Source organism: Mus caroli, chromosome 7 (genome assembly GCF_900094665.2).
Source record: "Mus caroli chromosome 7, CAROLI_EIJ_v1.1, whole genome shotgun sequence".
In the NCBI taxonomy this organism is placed as follows: Eukaryota; Metazoa; Chordata; class Mammalia; order Rodentia; family Muridae; genus Mus; species Mus caroli.
In genome coordinates, this window is record NC_034576.1 from 141924277 (window position 1) to 141945475 (window position 21199).

The following is a 21199-nucleotide window of genomic DNA, read 5'->3' on the forward strand; positions in this document are numbered from 1 at the left end:
CTTCCTCCCTCCCTAGCAACAATGGTAAAAAATGGGTCAAAATCCTAAGACTCCCATGAAAAAGCCCATGTGCATAGGAACCTGGAGCTGTCACTTGGGCCTAGTTGAACCCAGAGTTCTTAGAACCCCATGGGGCCCCGCACCTCCCAGTAGCACGAGCTCATCAGGTATGTGGCTATCCTGATCTCATCAGGAAGCTTTCTCCCTGTGACTCAGAAGTTGGCTTCTGTCTGACAGGAAGCAGCTGAGCCGAGACAAGCAGAATAATGGCCTTGGTGTTCAAGGGAGCCAGAGTGTCCTCTATCACCACCTAGTAAATTCCCTGCAGACAGACACCAAGGAAGGACATGTGGTTCCCCCATGCAGATCAAGTGTCCTGGAAGTGGCTGCTCTACACTGAGTCTGGGACCCTCCACTTAACACACTATAGAAAGCACCTGAGGCTTTGAAGTCAGGGGCGCTCAGGAGATCTTAACGGAGGCTCTTATTGCTTGGAGAGTGGGTCGTCTCTGGCTGTGTTCCTTAAAATACCCATGGGCAAATGTCCCAAGTATACCGTATAACTGAGCTGACCCTCCAGACAAGGTGCTGGATGTCCAGGAAGTAAGGCACGGTTGAAGACACATTCCTTGGGGAAACAGTACACTCACCCCCTTCAGAAACCCTCAATCCATTACAGGTGCCTGTCCTCAGGCACAGGCTCCTCCTGCAATTGTTGCCTGGCCAGCACTTCTGAGGGCTTCCAGGGTCAGAGATGTGATGGCGCTATAGGTCATTATCCCTTAGCTGTGCCATCCTGTAGCTATCGAGACTACAGATTCCCCTTCCCAGGACCTTGGGCCAAGTGTGGGAAGTTTCCTGGTTAGGCGGGTAGGATGTGGGGATCTCCAACCGAGAGAAGTATATTGTACCTGCTCTAGAGCTAGCTTTGCAATGTCTCATTAGGAAATCATGCCCTGGGATGGACACAGGCCATGTGGCATCTCACCTTTTGAGCCTCATGTCTTCCAGAGAGTTAGTTGTTCATGTGCTACCCATGCCCTCACCTACCCTCAGACCTCTTCCCTGCATCAGCTATGACCCAGAAGTGTGATGGGTATGGGGACAGTGTGGGCACAAGCCCTGGCTGCCCACTCACCAGGCATCTCTTCAAGGTCAACCAGAGACTTGAACCTCTTGCCCCAAACATAATAGCAAGGACACCCACCCCCAGGGCCCTAAGGATTTCCAACCCAGATATTCATTTCTCTGTGTTACCCTATCCCAGGAAAGCCATGCTTTCATTTGAACTGTGACCTCCAGCCCTTTACTTCAGTTCTGATACACAGTAGAGTGGATGAAGCCAGAAAGGGTCCTGAGGTTACCTATAACATCTCTTTCTCCATCTGCTTGGGTTAATGCCCCTAGGACATGCTGAAAACTGGTGGAGAATTCCCCTAGGGAGCCATTTTAAAAAATAATGTCAATGAGCGTGGGGTGCAGAAGTGGGTTGGGGAGGCTAAGTGTTCTGTAGCTTGTCTGAAGGCAGCAGGCACACAGGCAGTGGAAGCTGGTGCCTGCTTGCCCTCTATCTGTGACATGGATAGAGAGAAGGCTAGAGGCAGATATAAGCACTGTGGAAATGCTGCCTCTAGGAGATGCTCTCAGAGTCAGGAGCAGATGCTCTCAGCTGAGCAGCCCCTGAGAAAACACCAACCCCAGGTGGGCTCCTGGAATACTCCACTCTACACCCTTCCTGCATGAGTAGTCACTAAAGAGAGTCCTTCTCTGCTACCAGCCTGACCCCTCCTGAAATACCTGACAAGTCACATAAAGAGCCCTGGCCGTCCATATCAGTCACTCTACACTCCTCTTCCTTTCCAGGATTTGAAGACTGTCCTCTCCCTGCCCCAGTACCCAGGGGAGTTCCTGCATCCTGTGGTGTATGCCTGCACCGCCGTCATGCTCCTGTGCCTCCTTGCCTCTGTCATCACCTACATCTTGCATCAGAGGTAAGGAAGCCCACCCCACCCTATCCAGCATAGTGACCACAAGGGCATAGTACTGGAGAAAACCCAATCCTTCCATCCTGGGACTTAAGCCTTCTTTCTTTTCTCTCTCTCTCTCTCTCTTTCTTTCTCCCTTTCTTTCTTTCTTTCACTCACTCTCTCTTTCTTTCTTCTTTTCTTTCTTTCCTTCCTTCCTTCCTTCCTTCTTTCCTTCTTTCCTTCTTTCTTTCCTTCCTTCCTTCCTTCCTTTCTTTCTTTCTTTCTTTCTTTCTTTCTTTCTTTCTTTCTTTCTTTCTTTCTTTCTTTCTTTCTTTCTATCTTTCTTTCTTTCTATCTTTCTTTCTGTTTTATGGGTATGAGTATTTTGCCTCTATGTATGTATGTGTTCTGTGTATGTACCCAAGGAGGCCAGTAGAGGGTGCCTGATTCCCTAGAACTAGAGTTAAGGATAAATACAAGCTTCCATGCAGATGCTGAAAACCAATCCCCAGACCTCTGAAAAACACCCAGTGCTCTTAAAGGTGGAGCCATCTCTTAGCCCTCACTGGGACTTCTTAACATCAGCCTCTGTGTTCTTGTAAAATAAGTCTGTCCTGAAATGGAAGCATATTGGTTCCAGCATCCTGAGAGGTCATGGTCATGCTTGCAGGGTCCTTAAAGTCCCCTCTCTATTGTGACTTTTTAATCTAAGGACCTTCTAGACAGAGGTCTACTTCTGAGTTTGTTTCTGGGTGCCTTTGTCTGGGAACGAGATGTGTGTGACTTCTGTGTGCCTGAATCCATAGAAGCTGCACAAGGAGATAGGAGAAGGGGATTTCAGCCATAGCCACAGCCAACCCCATAATTAAAATTGTGAGTAATGCTTAGGCCTAGGCCATAGGCAGACACAAGTGGAGACTTGGTATGTCAAGGGCACTGTTGGGGGAGAGGATTGATCCAAAACTGTTCTTAGTCTACTTTGGCAGCTCTCACAAGTTACCGTAGAGAGTGGCTGATTGATAACAATGGCTAGAATAGAAATTGGTTCTTCACAGGTCTAGAAATTGGAATTCAAGGGCGAGGGTACTGAACAGGTTTGGTGTCTGATGAGAACTCATGTCTTGGTACACAGATGGCATTCTCTCTAAGTCCTCCAGTTGTATAGAGAAGGGAGCCCTTGGGGGCCTCGTTGATAAGGGCACTAAACCTATTCTCGAGACTCCATCCCAGCAACCATCTCCTAATACCATCGTGCTGGCAATCGAGTTTCAGCAGAGATTTCTTTAAAAGATTTATTTATTTTATGTATATGAGTACACCAGAAGAGGGCATCAGATCCCATTACAGATGGTTGTGAGCCACCATGTGGTGCCTGGGAATTGAACTCAGGACCTCTGGAAGAGCAGCCACTGAGTCATCTCCCCAAACCCCTTCAGCAGAGAATTTGAGAAGCACACCCAGACCGCAGAAGCTGTAGGATGAGACTTAGACAGGTACACAACCATGATGGAGTCAGAGTCATAGGCTGAACAAGGTCGGCCCTGCCCTGGCTAGCTAGGCAGACCTGAGACATGCTGGTGATATTATCATAACCAAAGTCAACCAGACATCTACTCAGAGAGAGAGAGAGAGAGAGAGAGAGAGAGAGAGAGAGAGAGAGAGAGAGAGAAGTGGTCCCAGGAATTATGGATATGACTTCCCCCTCTGAGACCCCAGACAAGCCTGTCTCTGTCAAATGGGCGTAGGGGGTAGAAACTGCAAAAGCCTTTCAAGCGTTGCTTCTGTGAAAAACCTGCTGAAGTGGACAAGGCTCAGTTCTCTACCTTTCTCATGGTCTGCTCCTTCGGATGGGTTCCTCCCAGTCCTGCTGAGGGCCTACTGTTCCCACTATGGACTTCAAGGGTGGTATTTCCAGGCTCTTCTCTGAACTGCTGGTTTTTAATGTGAAACCTCTGCTTCCCACAGTGCCATCCGGATAAGCCGGAAAGGCCGGCACGCACTCCTCAACTTCTGCTTCCATGCCGCTCTGACCTTCACCGTGTTTGCTGGTGGCATCAATCGCACCCAACACCCCATCCTGTGCCAGGCGGTGAGTGTTGCCTTCCTGATGCTATAGGGAAAAAAAAAAGTGTGCATGACAGTTTTCTTATCACAGCAGAAACGTAGGTTAATTTGCTTATAAAGTAATACCTTAGTGCTTGTTCAGCTGTTGCTCCCGAGGAGACTGAGGCTTCTATAGTGACTCTATATTCTAATCCCACTACATCTGAAGCAGCTGTTTGGCCCAACATTTAGCCATATGAAATAATTTTATTTTTCCCTAGAGTCTAAGGACTAGTGGGCCACATACCTAGACAGCTACTGTCCAGCAAATGTTGATCTTCACAAGAATGGGGACATGATACCTCTGCCAAAAAACAGCAAGGCAGGACCCAGGGGTGGGATGAGTGAGACCTTCCAGTGCTGACCTCACCCTGCCAGTAGACCCGCCAGCCATAGATACCACCAGCAGCAGCAGCAGAGGCTCTATCCCCACATGAACCAGGAAGAGCATCCCAGGCATCTCTGTTCTCTTAGGGAAGGGGGGCTTTGAAACACTCAGCATGGAAAAGAATAGCTCAAATCACAAGGCAGATCATCTTCACACGTGGCCTGGTTTGAGCATCTTAAACTGGGAAACAGACAGGATCTGTGGCCCGCGGCTAAGATGATGCCAGAGAGACTCCTTCCAAAGCCAAGCCCAGGACTGTCCTTTGGGGGTGTGGCTCTGGATCAAGGAAACAAGCCAACTGATTCTCCAGCAAGGAGACTTGTGTTTGTCCTGCTCCACACCTAAGCGCTAAGAGTGAGTACAGGCAGGGACCCAGAGCAGCTTACTAAAAAGCTTGGTGGTTTCTGTCATTTCATGGCCAACATCTTCCCTGTACCATGGACATATCTCTAACTGTTGCAAATTCAGCAAATAGCTATTGGCAGCTGCAGAAATGACTCCAGCCAACCTGAGGACCTCATGACCCACATTAATGACAATAACCACATTATCAGTTCCCCAGCCTCTCCTATGACGTGTCCCTCCTGCTTGGATAGCTAGCTGCAGGTGAAGCTTATCCTGAGGACCAATGGGTAATCAGCTATTCCCAGAACAGCCTGGCTCACAGGACACACCCTCCCACCTCCCTGGTTCCCATCCAGACCCACCCAGTTCATGTAGACTTAAACTGTCTCAGCTACTGTTACTTTGTTTCCCACACTGATGCCATTAGAAGCCCAGAGTGCTCTGGGAGCATGACACCCACACCTGAAAGACACAACCCATGCTCTGGTCCCCTGGGCACCATATATATGTGACTGTGTGATACATCAAACCCCAGGAAGACAGGCCCCTACCCTGGCCTGGGCTAGACTATCAGAAGAGGAAGTGCCACATGCCTGAATGGAAGAGAAGACAGTTTCCTCATTGCTGCCCCTGTTAAGCTGGAAACAGCCACAGCAAGGGCTAGGAAATCCCACTCTCTCCTGCTATAAAAGCTTGCCTAGAAGCCAAAAAGGCAATTGAGTGGGCCGTTATCTTTATGTCTTCACTCTGCCACCAAGTGCTGCGCAGCTGGGGCCTGCTGGCCACGCAGTCATTGGAATCATAAAATCCAGCACTGGCCCCAGGCTCAGGCCAACCCTATGAAGCCCCAGGGATCCAGGCACCCATGGCATTCCAGAATTCCACTGGGGCAGCACCTGGAAGAGAGATTTGGTAGGTGGGGACAAATGGACCTGGAAATACCCTCCGAGCTAAGATCTATAAGGGCTGTGCTCCGATGAGAAGTCCTTAGTAACAATGCTGGGACTCCAGATAAAGGACAGGTCCCGTGTGCTGGAGTATGGTGGACTGCAGAAAACAGACACTTCCTAGTCTCCGGTGGCTTTTCCTGAAATGGCCAACCCCTATTCATCCCTTGCTTTTTGACACACTGCCAGGTATCGGCAGTGTTAACGGTGTGGGACCAATGGAAACCCATCTGCCAGGTTATGCTGGGGGGAAGTTGTAGACAGCAGACTAAGGACCAAAAAGCCACACGTCCTGTTAGTTTTGTGGAGACCCGGAACTGCTGCTGCAAGGACAGGGGAGTCAAGGAGAGCTCAGGAGAAACAAGAGCTAAAGGAGACCCAGGTCCCACAAAGCAATCTCCACCACACTAGGACATTTTTAAATGCCTCTGTGCCTATGCACAGAAGTGAAGGTGTCTATTGCTTCCGAGGCCTCCCTGAGCCAGAAGCCAGGCTGGTTTTAATCAGCAGCCTGACGGGTCAGAAGCTAGCCCACCTCACTCATCACGACAGCTCCTCTGCCTCACCTGCTAAGAGGGAGACACCTGAGAGGAGCAGGCTAAAAATTAGATCACTGAAAGCTAGATGTGTCCCCCACTTGGATCAGCAACCAACTGGCTGAGTACAGAAGTCCCAGCCCCTCCCCACCCAAGCTCAGCATCATCAGAACAACCAGGAGAAGTGGTCCAGAGCTCTGGATGGCTGGTGAGAACAGACAGTTGTCATAGCAACAGAAAGATGACCGTGAGTCTCATTAAAGTACTAAGTGACATCATAAACAAAGCAGACGGCTGCTGTTAGTCCCACATAATGAATGTACGTCAGTGCTGGCCCTGGGTCCGGAAGCAAGGGAGGGTGTCCTGCCTGCTTCTTCCTCTCAATAGCACATGCTGTCTGGAAGCCAAGCGGCATCCCTTGACCTCCCTATGTGTTCTGCCTCAAGTTGGTGTTTAAGAGACAAAGCCTGCCTTTGTACACTTTCTGCTCCCTGATCATACAGCCTGGATGAGACTCAGCTTAAGGGAGGAAACAGCCAGGCCTCCCCTCCCTCTCTCCTCCCAGCTGTGCCCCCACCCACCTCAAGGCCCTGAACTAATGTCTCAAGGGCAAGTCAGGTGCCCTTCTGAGGATGAGTCTGACATTTCTGTCTGTCTATGACAGTGACAGCCATGCTGCAGACCTTCCTTCAAGCCGTGCCTACCTCCCCTTTTCTGCTTGCCTTTACATTGAACTCTTAGATGGCAGGCAGCTCTTGCCACCCAGGTCCAAGGCCTCCTACTCTCATCCAGGAGAGGTGAGCCCAGTGTGGCTGAAATGTCCATATGGCCTATCTCACCTGAGCATCAGCAAAGCCAAGAGAAAGCTGAACTCACAGGACATGCTGTGCTGTACCCACAAAGCCATCTGAAACCATAAACAGTTCTTCAATCTCTCCAACCCCCACCCCACCCCCAAATCCTCATCAATTATTATAGCATTTGCTCATAAGTAAAAATTGAACTCTGGATTCGATAAATCATTATAATCGTGCGATGTTAGCTTTATTCAGGAAATCTCTGTATTCCTTAAACATTTATGTCCTTTCCGATTATAGCAATATTTTACTTGCCATTTCAAAATGTCAGGTTAGTACCTCAAAGGTAGCCTTATTTTATGGAATCAGATGGAGATGAAGCAGTGCAGAATGCGTAATTAGCTAGCGTAAAAGTGCTGCCTGGGACTAGCTCCAGCGGCTGTTTCCATAGCAATGAGTCACTGTGACGTGCAAGGGTGGGTTATCAGAGCCTCATCCCTGAGGTGCCTTTCCTTAAATTCAGTGCCTTGGTGAATATATGAGGGGAGCCCTGCTGTGCAGCTGTGCCTGCCTTCCACTTGGCGGGGGGTCCAGAGTGGGACCAGGGTTCACAAATAGGTGTGTACATCAGAGCCCATACATAAAGATGACATAGACTTCCCACAGAGGGGGATCTAGTAGGCAACCCCACAAGCTTCTCACAGGTCCACATACACAGCAAATAGCTGGACAGTGTAAGAGTCTCAGCTGCCTCTGGCTCCTTCCCTACCTGTCCTCCTCCTGGTCTCACTGTTTTTATTGTTCCCTTAGAGCTTCCGAGTAGCTGTCAGGGATCTGTATACTCACAGCCCAGAAAGTTAGGACTGCACCCAAGGAGTCTGCTGTGCATGCTGGGGCAGGTGGCTGGGGCAGGTGGCTGGAGGAGGTGGCTGGCTGACATTCTCTCCTCTCAGGTGGGCATTGCTCTGCACTATTCCACGCTTTCTACCATGCTGTGGATCGGTGTGACTGCTAGGAACATCTACAAACAGGTGACCAAGAAGGCCCTGCCATGCCCTGGACCTGACCAGCCACCGTACCCTAAGCAGCCCTTGCTCAGGTATTTAGGACAATTCATGGGCCCCTCCACCACCTGAGCCCAAGAAACCCATGACACCCAGACATACCTTTCATGTGTCCTGTAAACCTTCTTCACCAGGCTCCAGGCTGGAGATGACCTGGTCTGTATAAGTGACCTGAGGGCTGCACAGAGCTAGGAGGTGGCACAGTGAGGGGGGCAGAGTCTGGGGGCAGGAATTGGGAGCCACTGTGCTGAATATGGGAACCAGGAGTAACATGGGTTAGTAGAGCAAAGTCCTGAGGTAAGTGGGTCCAGTCATGGGCGTAAGGCTAATACGGGGACTTATTATATGTAATAATATGTCATTGTATATAGCATATATAATATAGGTAGGCCTGGGAGACTTGAGAAGCAGGGCACTGCTCATGATATCTCTAGCTGGAGATTGGCTGGTCTGAGGACTTGTGTACCTATGCAACATGGGCAACACTGAGCTGCCCAGTTACTGACAGAAGGCCCTCCATGCCTCCTGGGGTGACCATACATGGGGACTGGGCATTCTTGGCTTTGGTTTACTTCTGGTCTCAGTGGCGCTAAGGCACCTGCTTGTAGCTAATAGAAAATCTTTGCACATTCTAGCATTAACTTCATAGTCACTGTGCACTGGCATGTTGGGACCCTATGGAGTAAGAAGGAGGCTTTGCTCAAGCTATGTCTACTACTCCCTTTCCTCGGAGAGAACTCTCAGTTAGACTTGGAACCGTGGAACCCCATGCTGGAAACAGCTCCTGAAAGCAAACACAACAGGATGTCTGCTCCCCTCTTTCCAGAGTCAGAGACAGAGCAAACACAAGACTAGCCCATCTAGGAGGTGCCAGGAGCCCTCTCGCTTCCCTTGGGAAACGGCTGTGCTACAAAGCAATTGAAAGTTACTTTAGATGAAAACACGCCTGTAACCATAGTAGACAGCAGTCACCAATACGAGCCCCAGCTCTCTGTTACTTGCTCAAGACCAAACCCCTAACACTGTAGTCGATTGAAACCAGACTCAAGATTAGCCTGCTTAGGAGGCCTTGGGCATAGGTGCCATCCTCCGTGAAGCAGGCTTTGCCTGTCCTGTAGGCCACTGAGGTTCCACAAGTGCCCTTCTTGGTCAATCAGGACCTGATGTGCTAGGATGGCTCATGGCACTAGGATCCCAGCATCCCTTGGTCATTGGCATGTCTGACCCCTCCTGTCTTCCCCAGCTCCTTTCCCCATGGCTAGCTTTGGGCTTGGTATACATACCTTCTTCTATACAATATGCACCTTCTATATACCTATGTAGGTACATGCCCATACACATGGGAATACTCAGGCGCAGGTACATAGCCCCTGTAGATACATGCTGTCCACATTCATATACATGCGTTTGCATGCCCTCGACAGGTTCACTCTTTGCAGGTTAATGTCATTTGAAGGTTCAGGGATTATAAGGGGTGTCGTCGGCTTCATTCCCCACTAAAGGCTTGCTTCCCTCTCCTGATTCCTGACCTGGCCTGGGGCTGGTAAGGGAATTGCTGTGCCTGACCCTTCTCAGAGAGACGAGAGGATAAGGAGAAGGAAGGGGAAACCTTTTTTTAAAAAGATTTATTTATTATTTATTATTATATACACTGTAGCTGTCTTCAGACACACCAGAAGAAGGCGTCAGATCTCATTACAGATGGTTGTGAGCCACCATGTGGTTGCTGAGATTTGAACTCAGGACCTTTGGAAGAGCTGTCAGTGCTCTTACCACTGAGCCATCTCTCCAGCCCCAAGGGGAAACCTTTTATCTCAGACCTCATGATGGCCCTCTGACACCTGATCTGGGTTGTTAACTTGACTGAATTGAGAGATTCCTGAGACCAGAAAGGTACTTCTAGGTCTGTCCATGAGGATCTTTCCAGAGATGACAAATACGTGATGCAGTGAAGGCAAAGGACAGGCCCACCTTGAATGAGGGCAGCAGCATACCAGGCTGGGGCCCGGATGGAATGCAGTGAGAAAGGGGGATAAGTAGCCAGCATGCACAAACTTCACACTTCCTGAGAGGGTACATCTACTCTGGCCACCATGGCCCATGGACACCAGACTCCATCTTCTTTAGACACACTCATGCCAGTGGCTCTCCAGGGAGCTTCCATGTTTTCAGCCCCAGACTGAGGCATCCCTGATCCATCCTGTTCTAAGGCCTCCCAGCTTCTTGAACTGAGCCTCTAGAGGATCCTCTGCTTCTCCACATGCAGATAGCCATGGTTGGATTACACAGTCTCAATCATGTAAGCCAATATAACAAACCTCCTTTTAGATAGTTTTCAAATACAACAATCTTAACTATAGACATACATACATTTATCCTATTGCTTCTGTTATTCTAGAGAACACTGACTAATTCACCATCCATCTCTGGCCGGGCAGCCTCCAACATACCCCCCTTGATCCAGCACATCACTCAGGTGTCCTTCCTGCCACACCACAATGGACATCCCTCTGGGTTTGCATCTTGCCCTGATCCCCTAAGGCATAAGTGCAAATGCACATCCGCTGAAATTAGTTCCATAATCCCAGAAACGTCACAGTCCCTGGAAAGAACCCTCGAGATGCCCACCAGGTACATGACCTGCTTCACTGCTCTCTGGACATAATACTTGAATACTGCTTCTCACCGCACCCTGAGCTACCACAGGCAGAAGAACTAAATCCCATGCGTGTGGCTGTGAACTCTGTTTCCTTTGTGCAAAGGCCATGTGGCCAGCCTAGCCTGCAGGTTTCCAGGAAGAGGTACTAAGAGAACTCCCAACATGAGCTTCCGGGGGAGCCCGGGACACACAGTAGGAGCTTTCCACATTTACATTGGGTATGTGGAAAAGCAACCTTCCCTTCCCTGAGGCGACACTGCAATCTCCATACCTAAATACACTCCCGGTTCAGCTCTGAGGAGACACACTCACCTCGGGGGAACTTTGAAGAAAAATAGAGCCACAGAAGATTCCCAGGACTTGGGCAGTGTGTCGTGAATAAGCCTGCAGCCCCCGGTGTTCTTGCTAGGTGCTACTTGGGCTGTGTCATTGGCTGCTAAAATGAGCTTAGACAGCTCTGACACCCGAGAGCCTCCACGTGTGAGTTAGGATTGTTTCAAGGAAAGAAAGGGATCCATGGAGGCCTAGCAGAGAGCAGCTGAGTGGGTCTCATTGCCAAGGTTAAAACCAAGTATTTGCTCCTCAACCATGATGGAGGATGGTGGTTTCCATGACAACAACAACAACAAAAAAAGAAATCTAGACTTTCAGCGGGGATTCTGTGACTTTTAAATAGTGACTCACCTGGTCTTGTCTCCCCTTACTCTCAAGATGTACATTTGTGCACGTGCATACACATGCATGCACACACGCGCGCGCGCATGCACACACACACACATTAACACAGAGAGAAGATTAAGGGGCCTCCTGAGCAACAAATGAGCAGCCAAGCCCTCAGAGAGCGACCTCTGGGTATGTGGAGAAGCAGCAACTGAGGTCTCTTCCTCAATAGTAGCATGTCTTGAAGAAGGCATGCCCAGCACTGCTGCCCACAGGATCCTGCCTGGGGCCACACAAGAGGATGCTCAGACAGGAGCTTATGTCCCAGAGGCAAGTCATTAGAGGCCAAAACCCCATGAAGGCACAGGTCAAACACTCACACACATGCTCATAGTTCTGGGCCAAAGATGAAGAGCACTGGCCTTGGGAAGTCTGTCCAGTCATTTCAGTTCATCCTGCAGTATGAATGACGTGACCTGCAGAGCAGGGAGCATTCCAAGTCTACCACGCAGCCTCCTTTCCATGTATGGAAATCTTCGATTTCCCCAGGGTCCCCTATAGTTCACAACACAGAAGTCTTGGACCTCCTTGTTTACATTTTTCCTTAAGTTCTTTTTTTCATTTTAAATATTAATATAGCCAGCTGTGGTGGCTCATGCCTATACTACCAGCCCTCAGGAGGCTAGAGCAGGGATTGCCACATGTTCCGAACCAGCAGAGAGGACAGAGTGCGACCTTGTCTCAAAAATAAAAACAAAAACGTTACTATAAATTGAGATTTTTCTTTGGGGGTTTTTTGTTGTTGTTGTTGTTGTTTTTGTTTTGTTTTGTTTTGTTTTTCGAGACAGGGTTTCTCTGTATAGCCCTGGCTGTCCTAGAGCTCACTTTGTAGACCAGGCTGGCCTCGAGCTCAGAAATCCGCCTGCCTCTGCCTCCTGAGTGCTGGGATTAAAGGCGTGCACCACCACACCCGGCTGAGATTTTTCTTTATTTTCATTGCTAATCACCCAGTGCTTGCCTATAGAAATACAGCAGGTTCTGTGTGTGGATCTTGAGTTCCAAAGGTTTCTGGTTAATTTCTGCGAGCTGTGTGCATGTAATGGTTATGGCACTGTTGCCTGGGGACAGAGTTGCTTCTGAATGCCTGTCTTTCCTTCTGTCTGGCTAACTGCTCTGGCCCAACATCCGAGTCAGTCTTGGCCTTGTTTCTTTTCTTAGTGCCAAGTAAGAAGCAGCCTTTGGTGTACCCTCCTCCCCTCTCTCTGGTTTGTCATCTCTGCTCTGTCCTTCCTTCTGTGGGAAGAGGTTTGGTTTGTCCTTCTTCCTTGTTCCTAACCATGTGAGCTTGGGGGGGGGGGTTAATTCTTAATTAAAATAGCTGCTTCATAGCTGTATGTTTTCTTGTGTGGGGGGTTGCCACAGTATTCCCAAAGGAATACCGTGTGGCTTGTCATTCGTCTGAAAATAGTTTAGAGTTTTCCCCGGGATTCCTTTCCTGGTCCTTGGTTACTTCAGAGTGTGCGGTTTTACTTTCACAGATCATTAGATATTGGAAAACAGGAGGAAAAAACTGTAAACATGTAGAGGTTTTTGTTGTTGTTGTTGGTGGTGGTGGTGGTGGTGGTGTTTTAGTGATAATTAGAATGAAGAAATTCCCAGCTTGGTTATGGGGATTGTGGGGGTGGGGGAAGGTTTCAGCTGCTCAGACTCTGTGGAGAGATCTTTACTACAGCCAAAAGACAAGGCTCATTTCTTTATCATATTTAGAAAATTCTATGTGTGTCCATTGGCTCTGTGGCCAGGGAGAGGGACAGAGAATAGGCAGAGAGAAGGTGATTGTATGTCTTACCTCCCAGGTAAGTCTAGGCTGTGCCTGGACTAGTCACTGCTTGCTTTCTTGGAGTAGGAAGGGGAGAGTGGGCTGTGTAACTGTGTTGTTTTGTGCTCAGTGGGAACTAAGGCCTCTAGAGAGTGCCAGGGGTCAAATACCCTGAACAGAAGTCACCCAGACATCATACAGCAGGCCCAGAGCCTTGACAGTAGCCTCTGGCACAGACACAGCTATAAATCTAGTGGGGAGATCCATCCTTAGTCCCATCTCAAGCCTCTGTCGGTTAAGAAACACTTGTAGCCAAGAAAAACATTAGAGAAGCCAGGAGCGGAGCATCTCAAGAAAGAGATTCTTCCAACCTCAGCTAGGGAACTGGGGGTCTCTAACAAAGACAGTCTGGCTTTGCCATTGAGGAAAGGGTGACATTGAAGAGGCCTTAGCACGTGGGCAAAATGGGACACACACCAGAGGGAAGCTGTGTTGGGAGAAGGAGGGTGAGAGGGATTGGAGGAGCCTGAGGGAAAGCTGAGATGCCTGACTGAGAGGGATAGCAGGATTGGGCATTGCCTACCCAACCCATGGGAGATGCTGCACCAGCAACGCAGGCACATACACAAGGCCTCTGATGATGTGGAAACACCTAGCACAGCCGAACATTATAGCCATAGCTCTCACAATTAACATCCTGCATTCTAGTTTACTACACTGTGGCCAGATCCACAGCCAAGCACACTGAAAGTATGGCTGGCTCACAACAGTGTAACTCCCACTCCCCACCCCAACCCCACACAAAAGTAAATACCTAATACGGCCTCCTCTAAGAGGCCACCATAGAGCGCAAAGGGGACTGCAGGCACAGGCCTTTCCCACAGTCTACTTGGAATTCTCCCCTCACAGGACCAAGATTTCCCACAATCTCCATATGAGACCAGAATTCTATCCCCAATGTCCACATCCTCCAAAGGTGTCTCCAGCCATGTTTACATGGAAACAGAAACTCATCCACAAAATGTTCACATGAGACCAAGATCTCCCCATGTGCCCATATGAAGCCAGACCCTCCTCCTCAGAATTCACATGGAGCCAGAACCAACCCCCTCACATCAACATGCAACTATAACCTACCCTCTGAATCCAAATGGAACCAAGATTTCCCCTGTGGTGTATGTGCATGCACAAATAAACACACACATACACACCCCTCATCAGTTCATTACCCAGCACCCGTGGGGAACAACACCAAGCCCTCCCTCCATCCCACATGGGAACAGGACACCTCCCCTTTCCCATCATCCACATGGGACCTCTTCATTTATCAGAGGCTGGCATCAAGTCCTACTCATAAATACTATCACTCTTAGTGGCCTTTCATCAGGGTCTACTGTACATTTATTGACTTCTCCTTCCATAAATCTCTAGTCTGAGTTGGATACGTTGAAGGAATACCATGTGTAACTTATCCTTGTGAATCCTGAGTGACCATGGGGGTCACTCCTCCTTGTGACTTTCAAAGCCCCACAGTCACATGTCATCAATAACAAGCCAGGACTTGGAATTCCAAAGCAGCCACTATCATGAAATGGTACCTCTGCACAGAAGGGCACATGACAGAGCCTACAAGTGCAGAAGACCCATTAACTAGAGTCAGTGAGAATCAGGAGCAGGTATCTATTGTGCAACTTTTCTTGGGACAGAATTAACAAAGGTCCCTTCATCGCAGGTAGGACACCAACAGACCAAAGAAACAATTCCACTGTGGCTTAAGCCTAATGAATCAACAAGCTTATTGGGGTCACTTGCAGAATAATAAGTAGGGGTTACTTACTGGAGTATGGGTGACTCATAGGCAAGTATGTCACTGAAACCCACCCAAGAATGAGTGAGGACTCAGAAGAGAACAGGGTTATCTGTAGAGCTCTCTGAACAACTGGAAGTCAGTTTAGCCCATAAGACGTCTCCCCAGCAATTACTGCTTACATAGCCTGTAAATCTTGTAAGTTGCAGGAACTTCCTGAGCCTTGCAAATTTTATTTACTTCCTAAGTTTTAAGACCCTTCCTCTAACCTCCAGTAGGAAATAATATTTCAATTCAGAGAAAATAGGTAGCAATCATGTCCTAGATTTTCCTGGGGTCTCTAGCCCATTTTTTCCTCCAACAGTTAAATAAATTCTATCTCCTTCTAGGAAAGCTGACATTCATGCTTCACTCTTTTTGTTTGTTTGTTTTTTGAGACAGTGTTTCTCTGTATAGCCCTGGCTGTCCTGGAACTCCCTTTGTAAACCAGGCTGGCTTCGAACTCAGAAATCTGCCTGCCTCTGCCTCCTGAGTGCTGGGATTAAAGAAGTGTGCCACCATGCCCGGCTCATGCTTCACTCTTAAAGTTCTTTCTGGGTCTAGTATCTGAACACAGTCTTGAGCCCCTCCCACACTTAGGAGACATACTGCTGCCTGGCATATACAAGGTTACTCCCATAAACAGCCATGGGAGGCTGGTTCTGCAGGCTTTTTGCTGGACATAAAATAGCCCTAAGTAGATCACACTAGAATCCAGGCTCCAGCTAAGAGAAGGTTGCCAGAGCTACCCTCATAGAACACCAGAGGATAACAACTCCTGCACAGGGTGTACAGCCTCCAGTGAAGACTGGCAGGACTCCTCATCTCTGGCTACATGACTAGACAGGGCCTGCCTGCCTAGGAAGTTGCTTCAATCATCTGTCTTTGAAGATGTTGAGAAAGGTGAAGTAGAAAGATTTGGAATAAGAAATATGTAAACAAGCAAACAACAAAGCCAAGTGTGGATACTATCTCTGGGCTGAGCTTTCTTACACCAAGTAGGGGCATAGTAAGCCCCCCACTTCTGGGAAATCAAGACACTGAAAACTACGTAAGAGCTACGCACGACTTGCTTTGACGCTAATTCCGTGTAACCGTAGTCAACCAACTTCTCTGTTCATGTCCTCTTTTAAGCTACACAATCTGAATATCGCAGGTAGGACTCCTGGACAGAACAGCAGTCAGTCCTGAGCACATGATTAGATTCTATTTAACCACGGTGTCAAGTTATACCTTAGTGGGATGGTGGCTAGTTTTATAGACCAGGCCTGCTGGCCACCTCAGATACCACTCTCCCAATCCTGACATCTACCCTCATTCCGAGATGGTCTCTGTGGACTCATCTTACCACATTTTCTCTACCCTCCATCAACCTAAAGGAAGCCATTTCTGAGGCCCAGAGAATGTCTTGGGGTGGTTTGTACCTGCTCGGGAGCTAGCTACGTGTAATAACATCCTGAGTGTCCAGTCAGTTTTGCCTCTTCTGATGGCTTCTCCCTCACTAGTGTCCATTATGGTAAACCCACCAGTGGTTTTTCTGTTTTAGAAGAAAATTCCCAGCAGCCACAAGAAGATTACAGTCAACTTCAAGAGCCAGCTTTGAGAAATGTCATTTGTTTCCTCCCATATAATGAGGACAACTTTGCTGAAGCCCCAGGGGCAGACATGTTAATAGAATAGCTTACTGGGCCCCTCACCCAGGAACCCCTTCTTGGGCAACAGTAGCAAATTCTGAAAGCTACCATGGGTTTCTAATGTTCTTATGTCTAAGTGTCCACCAGGATTGATCTGCACACAGAGCTAGGAACCCTGAAAATGGCCAACAGGGCAAGTTCACTTACCTCTGTTATACTTGGACCTCACACATGAGGCCAGCCTTCAGGAGACCTGTGCTCAGATCCCTTGCCTGAGTTCAGTGTAGAAATCCCTCTGAATATATCCCCATGAATCTTGTGTCTCAAGAGCATAACGGTTGCAGAGCCCAAATGTCTTCATTTCTTTCGCAACTGCACCGTTAAAATACCCTGACAAAAAGCACCCTGAGAAAGGAGGGGCTGTTTTAGCTCACAGCTTCAGACTCGTACATCACTGTGGGAAAGGCAGAGCAGGAGGAGTTCAAGGACACTGTGCCACAGTGCATCCATGGTTAGAAAGTGGAGAGCAAGGATCACCCGTGCTCAGCTCTCTCTCTCTTCATTCCAGATCCGAGGCCTGAACCATGAAATGGCTCCGCCCACATTCTGGGTGGACCTTCCACTTCAATTAACCCAACTAAGAAAATTCCTCACAGGGACTAGAGAGGCGATGCTTTGGATAAGAGCACTGTCTGGGCTCAACTCCCAACACTCACATCACAGATAAAAGAACTATTTGTAATTCCAGTCCCAAGGAATCTAGTGCCCTCTTCTGGCCTCTATGGGCACTGCATGTATGTGGCACACAGACAGACATGCAGATAAAATGCCTATACACATAAAATAAAAACAAAGGAAGTTTTTTAAAAAGAAAAGAAAAGAAAACTCTCACAAGCAAATCTATGGACTAACCTGATCCAGACAGTCCCTTGGTGACACTTCCTTGCCAAACGATTCCAGGCCCTGCCAATGGAAATAACTGTCACATAAAGCTTCCGAGTGGTCAGTGCCTCTGTACCAGAGGTCTCCAAGATGCCCAGTAATGCCCTGGGCTGCATCAACCCCATATCCTGACCATTTTCCTTGACAATCCACCCCAGCACATCCATGATCCCAACGCATCACACATGCTTTCTGGGGCTTTGATCTCCTCCAAGAGCAGGAATAGAAACAACACCAGGCTCAATGGTCCTCCTCCTGCCACAGCTCCCAAACCCCTGGGATTAGCTGTTCATCAAATAGCAAGACCCCCTCCCCTAGCCATAGTCACAGCACTGAGCCGTGTCCCAGATATGGGCCTGACTCTTGCTCATATTCCCCCAGCTCATCTGTTAGCCAATGTCCCAATATATGTGTGACTTGGCTTGCTGTCTCCTAAGGCAAGTATGTAGTCTATGAGTAATGTATGTATGTTAGCCAATGTCCCAATATATGTGTGACTTGGCTTGCTGTCTCCTAAGGCAAGTATGTAGTCTATGAATAATGAGGACAACTTTGCTGAAGCCCCATATACTGGGGCTTTGATCTCCTCCAAGAGCAGGAATAGAATAGGGGTTTCAGTATATTTTATATACTGAAACAAGAGTTTCAGTATATAAATATGTATGTGCTAATGTTGTATGTGCAGGCATGAACAGGTAGGGTGTGTGTGTGTGTGTGTGTGTGTGTGTGTAAGCCTGTGTTTGTATGATACATGTATGCCAAGTGTATGTACTGTGTGCTGTACAAATGCCATTCATGTAAATGGTAGGCTCAACACAGAGTGTGGTAAGATTGTGTCTGGGTCTGAGCCCTCTTCCATAGTGTCTCAGAGTTCTAGGAATGAATTTATTCCAACAGGTACACCATTTCCAATTGGCATCCAAGTGACTTGAAAGGTAGGGCCACAGGCCATCTTAGTTAGGGTTTCTATTGCTGTGATAAAACACCATGGCCAAAAGGTGTCCGGCGAGGAGAGGGTTTATTTCTCTTACAGCTCGTAAGCTCATCATCAGGGAAGTCGGCGCAGAAACTGAAGATGGGAACCAGACACGGGAACCGAGGCAGAGGCCATAGAGGCATTCTGCTTACTGGTTTCTTTTCTTTGTGATTTGTTCAGCTTGGCTTCTTCTTCTTCTTTTTTATAAAAGATTTATTTATTTATTATATGTAAGTACACTGTAGCTGTCTTCAGACACTCCAGAAGAGGGCGTCGGATCTCGTTACGGATGGTTATGAGCCACCATGTGGTTGCTGGGATTTGAACTCAGGACCTTGGGAAGAGAGAACAGTCAGTGCTCTTAACCACTGAGCCATCTCTCCAGCCCTCAGCTTGCCTTCTCATAGCACCCTGGACCATAAGCCTGGCAGTTACATTGCCTAGAGTGAGTTCCTCCCACACCATCAAATATTAATCAAGAAAATGCGGCATAGGCTTCCCCACAGGCCAGTCTAGTGAGGGTACTCTCTCAACTGCAGTTCCCTCTTCCAAAGTGATTCCAGCTTATGACAAGCTGACATAAAAGTACACACGGGCCCACAAAACAGGGCTACAGAGTGGGAGGACAGACTTGGCTCCCAACAAAGCCTCCTCCCAGTGTTCCGACACATCACTGGCTAGGTTCTCTCTCTCTGTCTTTCTCTTCCTCCCTCCTTCCCTTCCCCCACCCCCACCCCCACCAGCATATGAGGATGCATTTACAGAGATGAGTGTGCAGGGATGTGTGTGTGGCCTGCAGCTGGGAGAGACTTCTATGCCTATCTAACCCTAGTCCCACTGGCCTACTTTCAGAGTGCCCCATTGTCTGTGGTTTGCTACCCAGGTTTGTAACCCTTGCACTGGTGTCCCTGGGCCTGAGCTGGGACTCCTGTGACCATTTCATTATTTTATTTTTATCATGTTTTTTCCTGCACACTAATCTTTATGGCCTGTTACATAACTATTCACAATATGGCTTACTGTTCCACCTCACTGTGAAATCATGGATTTATATGGTGCTGTGGTTGGTCCAGCCCTGCTGCCTCCCATACTCTCAGGCTTCCTGGTCCTTATAGCCCTGGCTGTGTGATTCTAAACCGCTATGTCTAAAGGTTAGCCTTTGGAGGGCCTCTCTTCCTCTTCCTTTGACATACTGGGAGTGACCCCCAAGCTAGATGATTCAAGCTGCACCTATCCTGTGTCAGGTAGGCTGATGGTTCATAAGAGGCCTAGAGTCATTAGGGGCCTCATTGGCTAGAGCTGAAAGACTCAGAAAACAGAAGCCTCCCTGCAGCGGGAAGTTCCATGTGTCAAAGCTGATGCTAGGGGAACATGACACAAGAGAAGGCTCCAGAGGCGAGTGCATCTGGAGCTTCCTCAGGGCAAACAAGGAATCAGACCCAGTGAAGAGAACATGACCACCTACTCCATATGAGATCTACTGGCAGCCAGGACGAGGACAAGACAGACACTGGGGCAAAAGTCCATGGCCCAGGCAGCTGTCCTTGAGTGAGGTGGGGCTCTACCATAGTCCAGCATCCACCCTAGTACTGAACACTGGTACTGCATCAAGAAAAGCAATGACTTGGGTCAAGAGGCACCTCAGCAGCCTCTGACCCCCTCTGCTGACCAAGTCCAACACTGCAGGCAAGCCAGGAAGGAGGGAAAGACTGAAATTGTGGCTGCGTCCTTTGAAGGCTTGGAACTAAGCTAGGACTCTGCAGGGGAGGAGCAGCCTTCCCAGCACCTACTGTAATGTCTCCCATCTGAGCAGATGACACTGACACTGTAAGAACCAGTTTCCCAGGACAAGGTCTGCAGGCCTGCTAAGGCAGTACTGGACAGTGCTGAGTGACCCTGGTGAGACCGAAAGCAGTCTTCAATCTCCAAGTAATGACTGGAACTCAGGGACACTAATTCTCTCTGACTCCTCTGGCTCCTGGGCTTGCAAAGGAGACTACAGACTTGCCTCGAACAGAGCAAAGCCATCATCCCTGTCCCATTGCTGCCAGGAGTCTGCAACAGCAAGGGGTGTCTTGAGGCTGGACACCATGGGGAATGTGACTACCTTCCCATTCAGAACAAGGTCCCAGGCCACCCTGTGTTCAGAACCAGGGCTTTCTGTATCCCCAGCCATAGACAGAGCAGAGAGTCCCTGTGCATGACATGAGGTCAGCTGGCTCTAGACAGCCAGGCACTGGCTGGCCTCCAGAGCCCAGCAGCCAGCTCCGAACAGAACTTGTTTTGCCGGGGATCTCCCCTTTGGCCCTGGCCTGCATAGGTTTAGTCCCTTCTCCTATAGATCAGCCACTCTCTTCTCACAAAGGCCCTACTTTTCTTGGGAAGAAGTGTGTGTGTGTGTGTGTGTGTGTGTGTGTGTGTGTGCCACTTGATGAGAAAGTGTCAGGGTTTTTCTTAGGGAACAGAAACCCCCAAACTGTAAGGTAGCCACTGAGTAGTATGCATAAGAAGCCCAC

General features: G+C 48.7%; 1 protein-coding gene across 3 annotated transcripts in view; it reads left to right on the forward strand.

Annotated features, from left to right (window-relative positions):
- Adgra1 (adhesion G protein-coupled receptor A1) overlaps positions 1–21199 on the forward strand; it is a 43046-nt gene that overhangs the window by 9575 nt on the left and 12272 nt on the right. For 2 of the 3 annotated variants that reach the window (XM_021168788.1, XM_029479114.1), the window contains 3 exons: positions 1864–1991; positions 3933–4056; positions 8037–8182. In XM_021168788.1, the coding sequence (XP_021024447.1) occupies positions 1864–1991; positions 3933–4056; positions 8037–8182 (398 nt within the window). The remainder of the gene's footprint in view (positions 1–1863; positions 1992–3932; positions 4057–8036; positions 8183–21199) is intronic. The other variant, XM_029479115.1, reaches the window with a different exon arrangement.